At 42.5% G+C, this 19,638-nt stretch overlaps 1 protein-coding gene across 4 annotated transcripts in view; it reads left to right on the plus strand.

Moving 5' to 3' along the window:
• Crkl (CRK like proto-oncogene, adaptor protein) overlaps positions 1–19,638 on the plus strand; it is a 36,933-nt gene that overhangs the window by 1,698 nt on the left and 15,597 nt on the right. For 2 of the 4 annotated variants that reach the window (XM_076942544.1, XM_034515194.2), the window contains exon 2: positions 14,846–15,311. The exons of 1 other annotated variant lie outside the window; for it this stretch is intronic. In XM_076942544.1, coding sequence (XP_076798659.1) covers positions 14,846–15,311 — 466 coding nt within the window. Of the gene's footprint in view, positions 1–849; positions 1,061–14,845; positions 15,312–19,638 lie in introns of those variants that run through there. One more of the 4 variants, XM_076942545.1, reaches the window with a different exon arrangement.

A 19,638-nucleotide genomic window follows, 5' to 3' on the forward strand; every position in this document is an offset into this window, starting at 1 on the left:
GACATACACTCCTAATCCCTAAGGAAAGAGGACCTTGACTCCAAGCCAGCCTGAGCTGTAGCAAGACCCTGTCTTAAAGAGAAAGACGCTGATGCCCAAGTGTTCTCTTTTTCAAGTAAAATGCATTATTTTATAATTTGCTTTAATTTCCCTAATGAATATCATCAAATGATACAAGTGTGAATTTAAAAAGTGTCTAGACACTAAAAGATACTTTACTGCCCAGTTTATTTCTAAGATATTTTCTAAAAAAGAATTGAGGGCTGATTTAAAATTTTCAGGGTGAGGTGACTTCATAGAGGTGAAATTTGGTCTGAACTTTGAAAATGAAAAGATACTATAATTAATTAAGGGCACCTACTTAAGTCCAGAGAGTTTCCTCTGTAGGATGGAAGAACTATGCCAGGATGGAACAGTGAACGAACAGGTAACCACCAGACTCAGTGGATTTTAGGAAGTATGGGAAGGGCTAAGCTTGATAATGAGTTGCCCCTAGACCAGGTAAATGTGGAAGGAGAGAGCAAACTCCACAGAGTTGTCCTTTAGCCCTGGTATGTACATCGCAGCAAGCGAGTATCCACACACAAATAATTTTTAAAAACATAAAACACAGAAAAGTGACTGTAAAAAGTAATGTGTTACTGAGATGAGGATACAGAATTCTGTGAAACACGAAGTTCCTACTAGATGCTAGCAGGTACTGTCAACTTGAATCATAATCAGTATAAGAGCTTGGAGAAACTTAGGAAGGATAATGTTTGGTAATATATTTAAGTAAATTACTTCTCTAATTTGTGAAAGTAGATATATTACTGACTTCAGGCCTTTATTAAAACATGCTTGGAACAGTGTGCCAAGTGTTGGAGACAGTCAACGTTATTTAGAGTCGTCTCAAAGAGGGAATATGCACTGCAGTGGCTTCCTGCTGTCTACAGGATCTAATTCTACTCATGTGTCTTCTCAGGTACAAAATATAATTGAGTTTTTTGTTAGCTCTACTTGGCACACATTCCTATCTTTTCTGCCTTGCTTAATTTCCAAATGAAAGTAATAACTAAGTCTTTATTCTTAGCTTTATAACTATCCCTTGTACAGCTGGAAATTGTACATTATAAGTTTTAGAGTAGATGGCAGTGTACCTTGAGGGATAGGATATTCTTTTAGTATTTCAATTTAAATATAATAACTGCTGATATTCTCTTAATTGATGTTATGTTGTATGATAAAGAAATTGAGGGGAAAACTGAATATCTGTACAAACAAACACATAATTAACAAGATATGGCAGAAACAGCCATGTTGATGATAATCCTGACTGGTCATGTGGCTTTAGCTGACACTGGTAACTACCCTTCTCTACTACACATTGCATTTCTCCACCCTCAGCCAGCACTTCAGCGGGTCTTGCTTTTTCTGGAGCAGTGACCCATATCTTCATTCTTGATGGTTCTGTGCCTTTTGTCATCCTGCTTGGATTAGGCTGTTATAGTTACCCATTGACTGAAAAACACGGGACACAGTAGCACTAAGAGATAGTCTAAAGGATCTTCTGGATTCCAGACATAATCTTTCCTCCTCCATTGTGGAGAAGCAATCCAATTTCCCCTTGGTAATCTGGACCAGGCCCCCCCCCCCCCTTTACTTAAGGGCATCTGCCCACAGTGGCCAAGGGACGCCTGAGCTTCACGTTAGTGGGATGTTTATTGTGTCTCCTAGCAGGGACTCTTTCCCCATGGAACCAAAATTTCTGAGCCAGCAGAATTTAAGATTGCAGGAGCAGGAAGCAAAGAATTTCCTAGTGGGTCACTAGGGTTGTTAGTGGGGCATCTTCTCTTCCACCTCTTGATTCTTAGACCCGTGGATCTTACCAAAAGAGAAGCTGTACCATATATTGGATGCTGATTCAAAGCATATACTGCCTTCTGGAGAACCTGCCCCAGCTCTCTAGGATGCTGCTACCTAATTTGTACTGTAACTGCGTTTTCAGACAGCTATTCCATCTTGCTGTCAGGCCAGCAGTTTCAGGATGGTGGGGGACATGGTAAGACCACTGGAGTCCATGATTATAGACCCACTGTTCAATTCTCTGACTGTGAAGTAAGTTCTTTGGTCAGAAGCAATACTGTGTGGAATACCATGACTGTATTAGGCATTCTATAAGTTCATAAATAGTGGTTTTGGCAGGAAGGGAAATCTATAACCAGAATTTAAGTATCTACTCCATGGAAAAAGTGATCCAGTGTAGTCACCCTGCCACCTGGTAGCTGGCTGGTTACCCCAGGGAATAGTACCACATCTGGGACTTAGTGCTGATCTCTGCTTTGGCATATCTGGCACTCCACAGTAGCTATAGCTTGGTCAGCCTTGGTGAGTGGAAGTCCGTGTTGTTGAGCTCATGCATAACTTCTGTCTCTGCCAACATGGCCACTTTTTTTGTGGGCCCATTGGGTAATAATAGGGATGGCTGGGGGAAAAGCCTTGTCCACAGAATGGGACACTCTGTCTACTTGATTAGTGAATTCCTCCTCTGTATAAGTCACCTATTGTTAAGCATTTACATGGGACACGGTTATCTTCATATTCTTTGCCCTTTTGTAGAGATCTGTCTGTATCTTTCTCATATGTCTTACCAATTTTCTAACCACACTCTTCAAATCCCTGTCTATATAGCCAGTCCACTATACAGCTCATAAATTAGTGAAAATCACACATCTGGCCATTTCTCCTTCCAAACAAAATGTATGACTTCGTGACTATGTGTACCACCTGGAGTTTTTCACAAAGATTTCCCTTTGCTGGTATCTTTCTTTCAGGGTTGTCCCAGAAAGGGGTTGTAATGCTGCAGATGTCCACTTCCTGGATGGTCCTTGCAAATTGTGTAGAACCATTAATAAACCAGGCCTTATTTTTCTCTTCTCAGCCAACCAGTCATAGGACATGCCCCACGAGGTGCATGCTTGGCAGTAGACAGCATTGTAGTGGGAGTAAAAACCATAGCATAGATGACATTTGGATAACCCCTTTATGTAACGTGCTTATGTCTTCAGGACCTGCTTAGACCCTATCATGTCTATACCATTTTCACTTGATAAGAGATTGCTGCTGTGCAAGTCCTACTAAATGGCTTGATGGGTCAGATAACACCCAGATCATGATGGGCAGCTTAAGTCCCATGGGAATTTGGTGGCCCATTTAAAAATATTCAGTTTCCAGTTAGGCCCAATAGCAGGCTAAGTAAGAGCTGTCTCTCACAGGAGAGGAGTTGTCTGCAGATGATGGTAGAGCCTTTCCCAAAATCCTAAAGATCTCTTCTGTAACTCTTCTATAGAGGTCTGCCAAAGACTCCAAACAGCATCCCTGTGTGCCACTAACACCTCAGGTGCCATCTGGTCTCCTGAATCATATAGTCCAAGTGGTAGAGCAGCCTGCACAGCAGTCTGGACCCATTGAAAAGCCTTCTGTTCCAGGCCCTATTCAAAGTTAGCAGCTTTCTGAGTCACTTAGCATATGGGCCAGAATAACACACCTAAGTAAGGAATGTGCTCTCTCCAGAATCCTCATGGGCCCACTAAATAGTGTCCTTCTTTCTTGGAGGTGGGAGAGTTGGGCCAAGTGCGATAGCATATCCTTCCTCTTAAAAGGAATATCTCTGCATGCTCCACATCACTGGACTCCTAAGTATTTCACTGAGCTAGAAGGCCCTTGAATTTTGGTTGGATTTATTTCCCATTCCCAGATGTGCATGTGTCAACAAGTCTATAAATCCCTTGCCCACTTGGTCCAAGTCAGCATAGTGTCTTCGGTATAGTGAACCAGTGTGATGCTCTAGAAGAGACAGACAATCAAGACCCCGTCTAACTAAGTTATGACACAGAGCTGCAGTTAATATATCCTAATAAAGTAAAACTAAATGTATACTGCTGTCACTGCCAAGTGACAGCAAATTGCTTTTGGTTGTCTTTATGGACAAATACCAAGAAAAGGGCATTTGCTAGATCAGTAGCTACATAATAACTGTATCCAGGGATGTTAACCTGCTCAAGTAAGGACACCGCATCTGCTACAGCAGCTGCAATTGGAATCACTACTGTGTTGAGTTTTTTGTTTTGTTTGAGTTGCTTTGTTTGTTTGTTTGTTTGTTTGTTTTGATACAGGGTTTCTCTGTGTAGCCCTGGCTGTCCTGGAACCCACTCTGTAGACCAGGCTGGCCTCGAACTCAGAAATCCACCTGCCTCTGCCTCCCAAGTGCTGGGATTAAAGGCGTGTGCCACCACTGCCCAGTGTGTGTTGAGTTTTTGATAGTCAGCTGTTAATCAACCACCTTCTGTCTGCTGGACTGGACACATAGGAGAGCTGGAGAGAGATGTGGTGGGAACTCCTACGCCTGCATCTTTTAAGTCCACAACAGTGGCACTGATTTCTGCAGTTCCTCCAGGAATATGATACTGGTTTTGATTCACTAGTTTTCCTGGCAGAGGCAACTCTAGGGGCTTCCATTTAGCTTTTTTCCAATCAGAATAGCCCTCACTCCACACAGGTCAGGGAGCCAGTGTGAGAATTCTTCCAACTTCTACATATCTCTATCCCAGTCATACATTTTGGGTCTGGGTTAATAACAGGATGAATTCAGGGACCCACTAGGCCTATTATTGTGAATCAGACTTCAGACAAAACTCCATTAATCACCCAGCCTCTATAAGCCTCAGCTTTAACTGGAGGGCCTCAATGTTTCTTAGGCTCTCCCAGAATCAGTGTCAGTTCAGAGCCAGTGTATAGTAGAATCTGGATAGTCTGATTGTTTCCTTTCCCCTGGTGCAGAAAGGCCAACAGTAAAACAGTATTTTATCACGTCCTTCCTCGAGAGGCTCGTTATCCCTTTATTCAAGGGGTTCTGGGTCTTCTAACTGGCTCAAGTCTAGAAATTGGTTCATCAGCTGAGATTCCCTTTTGCTGCCATCCAACCTAACATTCTATTAATTTGAGGATTTTTCTGCTTATACAAATCAAACAAAAATACAGTAGGCTTCTTACCTATTTTATACCTGGAAACACCATGATTGATTAGCAAGTACTGAAGGTTTACTGGAGTTATGCCATCATAAAAACGGCTTTTCCTGTGCTGCTCATTATGGGTCAGGCCATTATGGGCCTTGCTTTGTCTATGCTGATGGGTACAATGACTGTGATCACTTTGCCTTTAGTGATTCAGTGCTGCCACCTGGCCCCTGCTACTTTGAGGCCCCATTAAGTCCATAGCATTTAATTCATCCAACTAAGCACCAGCATCTCTTACCCTAAAGTCTGGCACAAAGAGTGACAACAAAGCTCTTAAAGATGTGCTAGTTAGTGACCTGGTGCCCTCTCACCATTTTGCATCTTACAGGACTAGTGAAGGTGTGTCTTCTGGGCCTTCCCATTGTGGAGGATTAGGATTTACACAGTGAACCTACTGTAGCATTGCAATTCCCCTGAGCCTTCAACTCCCTTCATGAACACTAAGCCAAGGGATGTCAGACATCTCATACTCCTTTTGACAAATGCTTCACCCAACCATTCAAACAAACTTTTAACCCTCTTTAAAACTGTGCAAGCTTTCCTGTTAAGTGTAGATCTCCCTCAGTCAGTGGGGCCGTATCAGTAAGCTCAGCCTGATCCAGTTTTATGTTCCAATTATTTCACTCCTTAGGATCCATACCCACACAGCCCATAGACTTCTGTTTGGATGAATTAGCAAACTAAACTCTGTAAGTTGTTTAGTAGTATAGTAGACCTCTGTATAGACTAAACTTTCTATCTTCCCTTTAGAAACCTGCTTAGTCTTTAATCTGGTTATAGGTCTAGAGGTTGGTCCTGAGAGGGACTTCAGTATTGTCTTGCCTGGGGAATCTCCTTCAGAGAAAGTCACTGTTGTTGATGTAGCAGACAATGCAGGATTAATTTCCTCAGTCAAAGGTGAAAAAGGCAATAGTTCATGGGGTGGGATGGGAGAAACATCTGCTGAGGGTGGAGAGACTGCTTCCTCAGGTGAGATAAGTCTGAGAATCTCAGGGTTCAGAGTTCTCAGTTTCAACAGTGTCCTCCCATACGGCTCCATTCCAAGATACAGGGTCCCTTTCTTTACCACTTCATGCTCTTATTTTAACCACCACCACCTTCTAAGGCTAGGACTTTAATATAGTTATAATTATACCAATCTTATAATGAGGGCTTTGGTTTGATTTTTTTTTTTTTTTCCTTCACTGAGCAACTTGAAGTTCTGGCTGCTGGAGAGATTTTCTTCTAGGACATACTTAAAAACCTTTTGACTAGCAGTTCTTAACCTTCCTCATGCTGCAAACCTTTAGAACAGTTTTGTTTTTTAGATTTATTTTGTGTGAGAAATCTGTAGCTGTCTTCAGACACACCAGAAGAGGGCATCAGATCCCATTAGAGATGGTTGTGAGCCACCATGTGGTTGCCGGGATTTGAACTTGGGACCTCTGGAAGAGCAGTCAGTGCTCTTAACCACTGAGTAATCTCACCAGCCCTAGAACAGTTCTTTATGTTGTGACCCCCAACCATAAAATTGTTTTTGATGCTACATCATAACTGGTTTTGATACTGTTATGAGTTATAATGTGTTTATCTAATATGCAGGATATCTGATATTTAATTCCTGTGGAAGGGTCGTTCAACCTCCGAAAGAATTGGAACCCATAGGTTGAGAAACACTGCTTTAACCTGTTTATGCACATCTGGAGGTTAGCCTGTCTATGCACATCTGGAAGTGGTCAGTTTTATCACTGGGTACACTGTTGTTCTTCACTATATTCTGAGATGCTAGAAGTTGGTTACTTAATTTTAACAGAGCTTATTCTTTGTCTTTGCCAGTTTATCCAGAGGTGCTAGGAGCAACCAACCAGCATTATCATTTTCCCTATTTTTCCACAAACTGTCAAAAGTTCTATATATATAGAGTTACCAAGTCTATTGCCTCTCATAATTGGTGAATCATCTTCAGTTTGTAATATAATTTACACCATTGGCTTTCCATACTCTCTGAGTGTCTAGGAGAGGCTTCATTAACTCTAGGTGTTGGCAAATTGGAAAGCCTATTCCAGATATTTTAAGAAATTCACCCTTATACTTCTGTTGCTCTAGAACCACTTCTGGTATCAAAATCTGCATTAGTCAGGATTCTCTAATGGAACAGAATTTTGAGAGGGTGGGGGGAGACTGTGTGTGTGTAGGGGCATAAGAACAAGCAGGCAGAGAGAGCAAGCTTCCTAATCCTATGTACTTTGTATAGGCTGCCATCAGAAGGTGTGGCCCAGATTAAAGGTGGATTTTCCCACCTGAGACAATCTGGATTAAAGGTGTATCTTCCTACCTCAAATGATTCAGATTAAGCCAGGTGTAGCAGCACATACTTTTAACCCTAGCACCTGGGGTAGAGGCAGGTGGATTTCTGTGAGTTACAGGCCAGCCAGGACTACTACCCTTGTCTTGAAAAATAAAAAATAAAAAGATCAAATAAGCCGGGTGGTGGTGGCGCATGCCTTTAATCCCAGCACTTGGGAGGCAGAGGCAGGCGGATTTCTGAGTTCGAGGCCAGCCTGGTCTACAGAGTGAGTTCCAGGACAGCCAGGGCTACACAGAGAAACCCTGTCTCGAAAAACTAGAGAGAGAGAGAGAGAGAGAGAGAGAGAGAGAGAGAGAGAGAGAGAGAGAGAGAGATTGATTGATTGAGATTGGTTGATTGCAAGCTGAAATAAACCCTTTCCTCTCCAAGTCATGGTATTTTATCACGGTAACCGAAACTCTAAGATATATGGGGACTGGAGTTATAGATGGCTTTTAGCTTCTGTGTAGGTGCTAGCGACCAAACCTGGGACCCTTCAAAGAGCAACAAGTGCTTTTAATCTGAGTCACCTCTGCAGCCCCCAAGAATCGTGTGAGTGCAGGTGTGAGTGTCATTGTATGTGCAGAGGTCAGAGGACAATTTTAGGGTATTGGTATTTTTCACCATGGGATCAGATTCCCATGGTCAGGTTTAGGCCCACTTGGCCATCTCACCTGACAAGGAGGAACTTCTGGTTTTGTTTGTTGAACTTACAAAGAGTGAAGTGTTAGCCTGATGGCTTTATCGAGAAGAAAAGGTAGGGGCTGAGTAGTAGATTTAGGAACCTTAAACCAAGATAGGATTGCTCAGATAATCAGGCAGAACAGGAATGTACATAGCAAGAGGACGGATGTGTAAGGAGGTAGTGTGCTGTTATTGTTGGCCTGAATAAAATACCAATACAGAGGAGCGAGAGGACTTACTAAACGAGTGGACAGTGGGCATGAATGTAACTCTACACGTGCTTAGGTAAGAGAGGCCCTGGGTTCAACTTTTGGCCCTCCAGAAAAATTGTTAATTTTTTTTTTTAAATGATAGGTGGGCATACGTTTCAGTGGTAGAGCGCTTGCTGCCTAGCATGAGTGAGGCTCTGGGTTCAGTCCTCAGCTTGGAGTCGGAAGGTAAATACTACTCCAGGAGCAGCATTACTCACCCGCAGCAGCTGTAATAGACACGTGCTTGTAATCCCTGTTCTTTGAAGGCTGGGTGGGCCAGGAGATTCTCCCACTAATATGAAGCCCTCTTGGACTGCAGAATAAAGTTCCCGTCTCAAGAAAAGAGAAAGGTGATGGTTCCTGTTGTGATTTAAGTGAGCAGTGTGCCCTATAGGCTCTGTATTTATCACACTCAGTCCCCAGTTGTAGAGCTGTCTAGGGAGACTGCCCAGTGAGTGTCTGCTGGTCCTGGAATAGTATTACATAACAGAAAAGTCACCAGTTATTTTAGAGAGGTAAAGCCTTAATAAAAGTAGGTCAGAAGGGTTGGGCTTTGATGGATTTTAGTCCTGCTTCCTGTCTCTGCTTCCTGTGTGCAGCTGGGGTAGAATTTCTCAGTTTCCTGTTGTGGCCACCTGATACTCTGTCACTCTTGGAATTATGGACTCTAACCCTCTGAAACAGCTCGAATAAACTTAAGTTGCTCTTTTTTATTTTTTAACATTTATTTTATGTATATGAAAGTTTTGCCTGCATATATGTATGTGCATTTTATGTATGCCTCTGGGAGGCCAGAAGAGGGGGTGGGATCTCTTGGAACTGGACTTACAGATAGTTGTGAGCTGCCATTTGAGTGCTGGGAACTGAACTCAGGTCCTCTGAAAAAACAGCTGGTGCTCTTAACCTCTGAGCCATCTTTTCAATGTCTTAAATTGTTCTTGGTCATGGTGTTTTGTTTATCACATAATGAATACAATATAATTACTAGGCATTCACCAGAGAAGTGATTTGCCAATTTTCTTGGTTGTCATCTTCGTCTTCTTCTTTTTCTTCTTCTTTTCCCCCTCCTCTTCTTCCTCCCCTTCCTCTTTCTCTTCCTTCTCCTTTCTTTCTTTTTCTTTTTCCAGTTTTTGAGACAGGGCCTTATTCTGTAGCCCAAACTGCCTCAAAGTAGGAAATGGAAGCAGGAGAAGTTTTAAGTTAAAGGCCAACCTAGACTATACATGCTGAGATCATCTTCAAAAAGATAATGCTTGGGGCTGGAAAGATGACTCAGCTTTTCATAATACTTGTTGCTTGTCACCTTTTGGGCTTTCCTAAGTATACCCTAGTTTCTGAATAATGACACAAAGGCTTTTTTATTTATTAATAAAAACCTAGGTCTTAAGCTAGGCTTATTTCTCAACTAGCTCTTAGCTTATATCAACCCACTTATACTATTCTGTCTGCCACATGGCTGTTGCCTCTCTTCATACACCGACTTCCTCTGAGTGACAAAGCGCCAACACCTGACTCTTTCCCAGAGTTTCTATCTCTTCTCGGAGGTCCCACCTTCTACTTCCTGGCTTTGCTATAGGCTTTTAGCTCTTTAATAAATCAATCAGAAAGCACCTTAGGCAGGCAAGGAAGGACAGAGACACGTCTTCACACAGTATACAAAAACATTACTCTTAACAGTTGCTCTTGCAGAGGATCTGTTCAGTTCTCAACACCTACACAATGGCTCACAGTCATCCGTAACTTAAGTTCCAAGGGATCTGACTCTGGCCCTCTGAAGGTACCAGGCATTTCAGAGCACTTACATAATGCAGGAAAAGTATCCATACATATACAATAAAATAAATCTTCAAAAAAAATAAAAATAGAAAGGTTGGGACTTCAGAGATGGTTCCTCAGTTAAAAGCACCTACTGTGCTTCAGAGGACTCAAGTTTGGTTTCCAGCACACATGTGAGGCAGTTCACAACTAACTTAAGTTCCAGGGCATCTAATATTCTCTCCAGACACCTGCATTCATGTGCATATACCCATGCATATGTATACATAAAATTAAACGCAACAAGCAAATCTTTAAAGTAAACACAAAGCTTGTTAAAGTGCTTTCTATAAATAAATATTGACTCTTACTTTTTACTGCTGCCATTCTCTGTCTCTATGTGGACTGGTATTAAGCCACTTGCTCTTGAGTAATATGAAACAGGGTTTTTTGGTTTTGGTTTTTAGCTTTTTAAATTTAAGTAGTTATTTGTATTAGAAAGATGTAAGTTTGCCAATTATGAAAGATGACTTTTGAGAAACACTTGTGCACTTCACAATGTAGTTGCTTGTACCAAGGGCCATAAAAAATTTCAGTTCTTTAATTTAGGACATTTCCAGAAAGTCTAATGTTGGGGAAAATATGTATAATGGGAGAGTGTGTAATATGCTCAGAATCACAAGCTCGGTTCCTAGCACCAAAAGAAAAAAAGAGAGAGAAGAAACCAAAAATATGCTCTAAAGGGTTCATGACGTTGAGGAAGCTTCAAGATGGAAAGATGCCTCTGCAGTTAGAATACTTGTTGCTCTTGCAGAGAATCTGAGGAAAATTAGGGAAAAAAAAAAACCAAAAACAAAAAAAAACCCTGATATCCAGGGATGCTTCATTAAGTAGCCTTACAGAATAAAACATCGTCCTACCATAAAGGTAATCATGAAGCAGGCAGAAACATCTGTACTAGCAGTAAGTAAGGAAATTGCCATAGATGGGTATATATAAGACTTTAAGACAGCCATAAACTGGCTGAACGTGTTGGCATACCTTCAATCTGAGAATATGGGGAGACAGAGGCAGGTGGATCTTTGAGTTTGAAGCCAGCCTGGTTTATAGTGAGTTCAGACCAGCCAGGGTTGTTTTGAGACTGTTTTTAAAAAAAGAAAAGAAAAGAAAATGCTTCAAAAGCCAGCAAGATTGCGCAGCAGGTAAAGGTACTTGCCAGCAAACCTGACAGCCTAAGTTTAATCTCTGGAATCTACGTGGTAGAGGGAGAGAACCCAATCCTGCAAGTTAAACTTTGACCTCTGTACACATCCAGGGATGTGTGCAAACACAAGAATATACACTAAATAAACAAACATAAAACACTTCAAGGTAGCTATAGGGACTATTACTTAGGTCACTAATCAGAAGAAAGAAAATTACCATTAGCTACGTGCAGATAAAACAGGTTAGAGTGATACATGACTATGAATAATTAAAGGATGTCCATCCCTGTACATCCTAAGGACAGTGCTGGAACAGGAGCGGTGATGCTCTTGCTGCGGAAGCTATCGCCACGAGACATAACGTTGAGGCTCTTTTCAATCTAATATAGGTTCTGCTTCAGAAAACATGGCGAGAGGTAGTGGTAAATAGTTTCCTTCTGGGACGGGAGAGCTGGCTCAGCAGTTAAGAGCAGCAGCTTCTCTTCCAGAGGTCCTGAGTTCAGTTCCCAGCAACCATCTCACAACCACCTGTAATGGGATCTGATGCCCTCTTCTGGTGTGTCTAAAGATATCGACAGTGTATTTACAAACATAAAATAAATGTTTGCTGGGTACACCTTTAATCCCAGCACTTGGGAGGCAGAGGCAGGCGGATTTCTGAGTTCGAAGCCAAGCCTGGTCTACAGAGTGAGTTCCAGGACAGCCAGTGCTATACAGAGAAACCCTGTCTCCAAAAAAAAAAAAAAAAAAAAATAGTTTCCTCCCCAAATTGAGCACATTTGCATGTTTTCAGAATATTTCTTGGTAAAATAGAGACTTCTGTACTAGTTTCACATAGGATGTTACTGAAGAGCAGGCTTTTAAAATCATTTTGTTTTTCTTAACTGGTCTGGGGGTGCAGAAGCCAGAGCTTTGTGCATGCTAGCTAGGCAAGTGCTGCCATATGGCTGAGCTACGCGCCAGTGGGGACTTAATTGTGTACCTGATTCTGGAAATGACTTCTCCATGGCAAATACATGTTGAACATGTGAACACAACGGTAGTGGCACCAGGGAGTTAGTTGATGGTTGTAAATTTTGCAATACAACTTTCATTTTAATGGTTAGGTGATTATTCTTATGAAGATGGAATGTGGGAACTCTAAAATTTGGCAAGCATATAAGCCCTTTGCTTGAGTATGTGTGTATGTGTTCATGTATGTGCATGTCGGTGGGTTCAAGTGCGTGTGGGAGGCCAGAGGTTGACAGTCTGTGTCTTCCTCAAAAATTGCTCTTGTGAGGCTGGAGAGATGGCTGTTGTAGTTACTTTTCTATATGCAGTGATAGGACATCTTGATGAAGGTGACTTATAAAAGAAAATGTTTATTGGGGCTCACAGTTTGGAGTGTTAGATTCCATATCATTGTGGCAGGACCATGGCAGCAGCTTATATCCTGGTCCACAGCCACAAGGCAGAGGGAAAGGGAGGGAAGGAGGGAGAGGAAGTTGGGGAGAAACTAGACTGGCATGAGCCTTTTGAAATGATACCCAATGGCAAATCTTTTCCAATGAGGACACCTCCTGATCCTTCTCAAAGGGTTCCACTAACTAGGGATCAAGTATTGAACTGTATGTACCCATGGAGACCATTCTCATTCAGATTACTACAGTGGCTCAGCAATTAAGCCCTGGCTGCTCTTCCAAGAGGATCCAGATTTGATTCCCAGTGCCCACATATTGTCTTACAGCAGCAGTCTATGTGTAACTCCAATCCTGAGAGTTCTGATCTCTTCTGGCCTTTGCAGGCACAGCTTACTCATGGTGCACAGACATACTTATAGACAAAACACCCATACAAATAAAGTAACATTAAAAAAAATAACTCTATACCTCTTGTTTTAACTTACTTGCCAGGGGCTAGGGGAGCGCACTGCCACAGCACACATGTGGAAGTCAAGGGATCGCTTTCAGGAATGGGTTACTTTCTGCCTTGATTCAGTGAATTGTTCTGGTTTCTGTGGTTCCAGAGATTACTCCAGGCTAGCTAGCCCTCAAGCTACTAGGTGACTCTTATCTGGACTTTGACCACATCCAGCTTCTCGTGAGGGTCACAGGGATCAAACTCAGATTGGTAGGCTTGCACAGCTAACACCTGTCCCCACTGAGTAACTAACTTCTCTGGCCCCTCTGACTTCCTTTTTGAGATAGGGTCTCACCAAGCATGTAGCTCACTGATTCTGCTAGATTGGCTGGCCAGTAGATCCCTGGGGTCTCCCTGCCTTTGCTGGCCCTGTGCTGACCTTCCTCCTTCAGGCAGGTTCTTTAGGCAATGCCTGACTTAGGCATTAGGGGTTCCAACTCAGGTGTTGATGGTTGGGTCACAGGCCCTTTAATGGTCATCTCTCTGTCCCAGTTTTCTCTCTTTTTCTTTGTTTTGTTCTTACAGTGAAAACAAAAGAACATTGGGAGACTGGAGACTAGTTCAACTGGAATTTTCAAAACTTGCATTAAAATGGGATGTATCTGCTTTTGGTTTCATTTACTATAAACAGCATCTTTCTTTGCACTAGGAATCAAATCCAGGGCCTTGTACATACTAGGCAAGCTTCTTCCCTCCCTCTTTTTTTCTTTCTGAGACAGGGGATTATGTACAGCGCTGGCTGGCTGGCTGGCTGGCTGGCTGGCTGGCTGGCTGCCTGGCTGCCTGGCTGGTATGGAACTTGCTATATAAAAAATACTGACCTTGAATTTATACTGACCTTGAATTTAGAGATCCACCTGACTTTGCCTTTCTAGGACTGGGATTAAGGACATATGCCACCTATTCAGGAGGTGGCGGCACACACCTTTAATCCCAGCCCTGGGAGGCAGAGGCAGGCAGATAGATCTTTGAGTTCATAGACAGCCTGGCTTATAGAGTGAGTTCCAGGGCATCCAGTGTTACAGAGAAAAATCCTGTCTCAATAAACAAACAAAAGTATGTGCCACCATGTTTAGTGCTACCCTCCTCCCCGGTCACTATACACTTGGCTTCTTTTTTTGGTCTTTATTATTGTCTGTGAGCCAGAGGAGGAGGATAGTCCAGATGATAACGTTATGGAGTTGGTTCCCTCCACCATTTACATTGATTTAGAAATGAAATTCGGGTCATGAGGTTTGCACAGTAGAGTTGTACCACTGAGCCAGTTAACTAGCCCTGGTTTTTCATATTTTGCATCCTTTGTAACTTAGTGACCTATGCAGGACGTGAGCCATTGATGAAGAATGTGAGGAAATGTTTCTGTGACAGTTGTAACAGAAGAAGACAGCAATAGAACTTACTTAAGAGTTAAAAATAAGTTCAAATTATCTGAAAATAAAACATTCTCAGCAACACATGGTAGGTGATGGTTCATGGTTCCATGTACACACATGACACAGTATATTTAGGGTATTGTTATAGACTACAGAATGTACAATGACAGAACATCTTACTTACTGAGAATACAGTAAAGGGGCAGCTCACTATACGGGAAGGAGCTCTTATATGTTTTGACCCATATCAGCATAGAATAAGATTTCTCTTCAGAATAATTGTGTCTCTCTCTTAAGGTACCCAAGCCCACCAATGGGTTCTGTCTCAGCACCCAACTTATCTACAGCAGAAGAAAATGTGGAATATGTACGGACTCTGTATGACTTTCCTGGGAATGATGCTGAAGACCTGCCCTTTAAAAAGGGTGAGCTTCTAGTGATAGTGGAGAAGCCTGAGGAGCAGTGGTGGAGCGCCCGAAACAAGGACGGCCGGGTGGGCATGATCCCTGTCCCTTACGTTGAAAAGCTTGTGCGGTCCTCGCCGCATGGAAAGCATGGAAATAGGAATTCTAACAGTTATGGCATCCCAGAACCTGCTCACGCATATGCTCAACCTCAGACCACAACTCCTCTACCTGCAGTTGCCAGTACTCCTGGGGTAGCGATCAACCCTTTGCCATCTACACAGAATGGACCTGTCTTTGCAAAAGCAATCCAGAAGCGAGTACCTTGTGCTTATGACAAGACTGCCTTGGCATTGGAGGTAAACATTTATCAAGACTGGTTTTTGAATGTGGGTTTTCATTTAAGTTAGTCATTTTAAAGGTACTTATGTTCTTGGGAATTAGACTGGGGATGTCACAGGATGTACTTGATATGCCTTGTCCTTTCCAAGTCATCCCTTTAGTCCAGGTTCTTAGCCTGCTCACTTTCTCCTATGCTCCCAACAGGGAAAATGGTGATTAGACCCATTACCTATGAGTAAAATTAGCACTCAGAGATAACAGACTACTTGTATCGATCCATATCTATATAACATTGTAATTAAGGAGTAATACAAATAAAGTATATAGGCAGAAAACTGAGTTCAAAATATACTAGCCCTTCCCTGTTACAGTTTTTGTAAATAATGATAGCATGAAGTAGAAAGAACTTGAACACTGTCTTTTTTGTTTTTGTTTGTTTGTTTGTTTTTTGAGACAGGGTTTTCCTCTGTAGTCACAGCTGTCCTGGAACTTTCTCTGTAGACCAGGCTGGCCTTGACCTCAGAGCTCCTCCTGCCTCTGCCTCTGCCTCTCTGCCCCTCTGCCCCTCTGCCCCTCTGCCCCTCTGCCCCTCTGCCCCTCTGCCCCTCTGCCCCTCTGCCCCTCTGCCCCTCTGCCTCTGCCTCCTGAGTGCCAGAAAAGTGTGTACCACCACTACCTGGCAATTACTGTCTTTTAATTAAAGACTTTTGGTAGCATTCCCATTGTTTCTGTGGCCTGAATGAAGGTCATGTTAGTGAGGCTGTTGGAGAAGCTAGTGTCTCAGAGCTTTATTGCTTGAGGTTTTGTTCTAGGAGAGTCTTGTGTAGCTGAGGTTGGCCTCCACCATACTATGTAGCTGAAACTAACCGGCGTTCTAGATCCTCCATCTCTCCTTTCCAAGTGCTGGATTACAAGCATGCACCACTCTTACAGGAAATAGACAGGCTTAGGGGCTTTTGTCCTTGCATTTAAGTGTGAGAGTTTTCGTGTGTGTGAAGACTGCTGTTGCTTAGTCAGTTGTCTTGATTTTTGAAAGTTGTTTTGTTTTGGTTTTGAGAACAAGTCTCTCAGTGGCTGTACTGGCTGTGCAGTGAGCCCCGGGGATCTGGTTCCTGCCTCCCCTGTGCGGAGTTAAGAGCATGATCATGCCAAGCTTTTTATGTCAGTTCTGGAACTCAAACTCCAATCCCCATGCTTGCAAGGCAAGTGAGCGCTTCACCAGCTGAGCTGCTGGCCTCGCTTTCCCTAGTTTTGAATGATGTAGACCAAGCTATTCTCAAATGTTAGACAGTCTTCCTGCCTCTGAGCACAGATCCCATTTGGCCCGGAGAAAATGAATGAATAACAGGAAGATCTGAAAAATAAAGTACGTTGAAGAATATATTTTGGTTTTTTTTTTTTTTTTTTTTTTTTTTTTTTTTTTTTTTTTTAAACTAGGATGTAAGGTACAAGAGTGAGGTGATTTCTGAGTATTTGAAAATGTGGAATTGTGTGTCACAGATCTTCACTCTTTCAGCTTTGTCTTTAAAATGCAAATAGTTCAGTTATACCATCTTCAATATATTGTTATGAAACAAAATAACATGCTATTTGTGAAGATGCTTTGTCACTCAGAGTGCTACGTATCACTATGATGACAGTTGGATATACTTGCTTAGTGTTGTCACACTGCTTGTGTTAGAGAAACTAAGAAAAAGTCGGCTATTTTGTGTTATCACCCAGAGGTGGGAATAGGAGAAAGTTGAGGGAAAGCCCAAGTATCCCACAGGAAACTGAAGTAATGGAATGTACCTAACTGCTTTGAAAACAAAACAACCCACAATGCCAGTAGTTGAGGCTGGCCTTCAGTTCCTTTGTTTGTTTGTTTGGTTGGTTTTTTCTTATTTTTTTTTTTTTTTTTTTTGGTTTTTTTTTTGGTTTTTTGAGATAGGGTTTCTCTGTGTAGTCCTGGCTGGCCTGGAACTCACTCTGTAGACCAGGCTGGCCTCAAACTCAGAAATCCACCTGCCTCTGCCTCCCAAGTGCTGGGATTAAAGGCATGCACTATCACTGCCCGGCTTCTTTGTTTTTGGAGACAAGTTCTAAGTGTGACCTTGGCTGTCCTGGAAATAGCTCATAGAAGCTGGCCTTGGACTCACAGAGATCTTCCTGCCTGCTTCTGCTTCCTGAGTGCTGGGGTTAAAGGCATTTTTTTTCTTTCTACATCTGCATATAGATAATACATATCGCCTGTACACAGACAGAAAATTAGCTACAGGGTTGGAGAGATGCCTCAGCACTTAAAAGCACATATTGGTTTTATAAAGGACTGGAATTAAGTTGTCAGCATCCATGTTGGACAGCTCATAAAAGTTTGTAATTCCAGCTTCAGTGGGATCCAGTTTCTCTGGCTTCTGCAAGCACCTGCACACACACCACACACCCCATAAGTAAAATAAATGTTTTTTTAATTAGCTATAATTCATTTATATGTAACTTTCTACTAATTACCAGTTATTTTTGGACCAGGAATAATATCTAAATGAGTTACACTTGAAAACTTGTTTCATGGTCAGTGACTATATCTCTTCTTACAGCAGGGACCAGGATTGAGGAGGGAATCCAGTTGTGTTTAGAGCAGGAAAGAAACAGAATAAGAAACAGTAAGGACTAGGCAAGGTTACTTATGCCTGTAATCCCAGCACTCAGGAGGCTGAGGCGGGAGGGATGGGAGTTGGGAGTCTAATTGGCTGATTGACTTCCACTAAAGTGAAATAAGTGTGCTCTTATTCTTGCCCCCTTCCGTGTCATGTACAGGCACACGGACACCTCTTACTTACTTACAGACAGGATCTCTCTTATGTAGTTTTTTTGTTTGTTTGTTTGTTTGTTTGTTTAGCTTTTGGTTTTTTGGTTTTTCAAGACAGGGTTTCTCTGTGTAGCCCTGGCTGTCCTGGAACTCACTCTGTAGACCAGGCTGGCCTCGAACTTAGAAATCCGCCTGCCTCTGCCTCCCAAGTGCTGGGATTAAAGGAGTGGGCCACCACTGCCCGGCCCTCTTACGTAGTTCTTGTTGTCCTGGACTTGCTACATAGACAAGGCTGAACTCACAGACACCCACCTGCCTATGCTGCCCCAAGTGTTGAGAGTAAAGGCATGTACTACCACACTTGGCTTTATTTTATTTTATTATTTTAGCATTTTATGTGTATGGGTGTTTTGACTGTATGTTTCCTTTGCATATGTCTGTTCACCATGTACATGCAGTGCCCTTGGAGCCCAGAAGAAGGTCTTAGATCCCTTGGAACTAAAGTTAACAGGCAATTGTCAGCCACCATGTAGATGCCAGGAAAAAAACCTAGGTTCTCTGGAAGAGCAGCCAGTGCTTTTAACTGCTGAGCCATCCCTTCATCCTCCGTACACCCTCTTACGTGGTTCACACCTCAGCACCTTTGGATGACATGGATGCTTTGGCTGTTAATGCTTTCCAGCTTCCTTCTGAGTCTGGTACTACATACTTGCAATCCCAGCCTTGGAGGCAGGACTAGGAGTTGGCAGACAGACTAGATACTAGGAGACCCTGTTTCAGCCTTTCAAGATAGTCGTCATCTTAGAATAGGACTCAGAATATATTAGGCCATTGGCTATTGATACTAGGATAAGAGCTTGCAGGCCCTTGTTTGTTGAATTCTGATTCCGGGTTGGTTGGTTTTTTTCTTTTCTAGATAGGATTTCACTATGCATCCCAGGCTGGCCTCGAGCTTCTGCTGACTATCCTCCTGCCTCAGTATCCTTGAGTGCTAAGATTATGAGAATACACTAACCATGCTTGGCTTTTTAAAAAAATATTATTTATTTAATGTTTATGAGTACACTGTAGTTGTCTTCAGATACACCAGAAGAAGGCATCGGATCCCATTACAGATGGTTGTGAGCCACCATGTGGTTGCTGAAAATTGAACTCAGGACCTCTGGAAGAACATTCAGTGCTCTTAACCTCTGAGCCATCTCTGTAGCCCTAACCATGCCTGGCTTGATCTTTGATTCTAAGACACTGTTTTAGAGATGAGTGCTGGCTTTGTGATGCATTCTTTGGCATGTGCAGAGTAGGATTGGAGGTGTTGTAGAGGGATGGCCCAGACTGTTGTTAAGTAAGAGAGCAAGATCAATGATGTTGTTTTTAAGATGACATACATACTTGACCATTACACATGTCCCTAGGCTCTCAACCCTCATTTTTCATGCTGCTGACCCAGCTGTCACCAAACCTTCATCATCACATGTGTTATGTCGTGCTCCACTGTAAGAATATGGTGGTGGAATCTAGAAGACCTTTGCTGCTCCACTGAGGATATTTCCTATCAA

This window comes from Arvicanthis niloticus, chromosome 12, assembly GCF_011762505.2.
Source record: "Arvicanthis niloticus isolate mArvNil1 chromosome 12, mArvNil1.pat.X, whole genome shotgun sequence".
NCBI classification, from domain to species: domain Eukaryota; kingdom Metazoa; phylum Chordata; class Mammalia; order Rodentia; family Muridae; genus Arvicanthis; species Arvicanthis niloticus.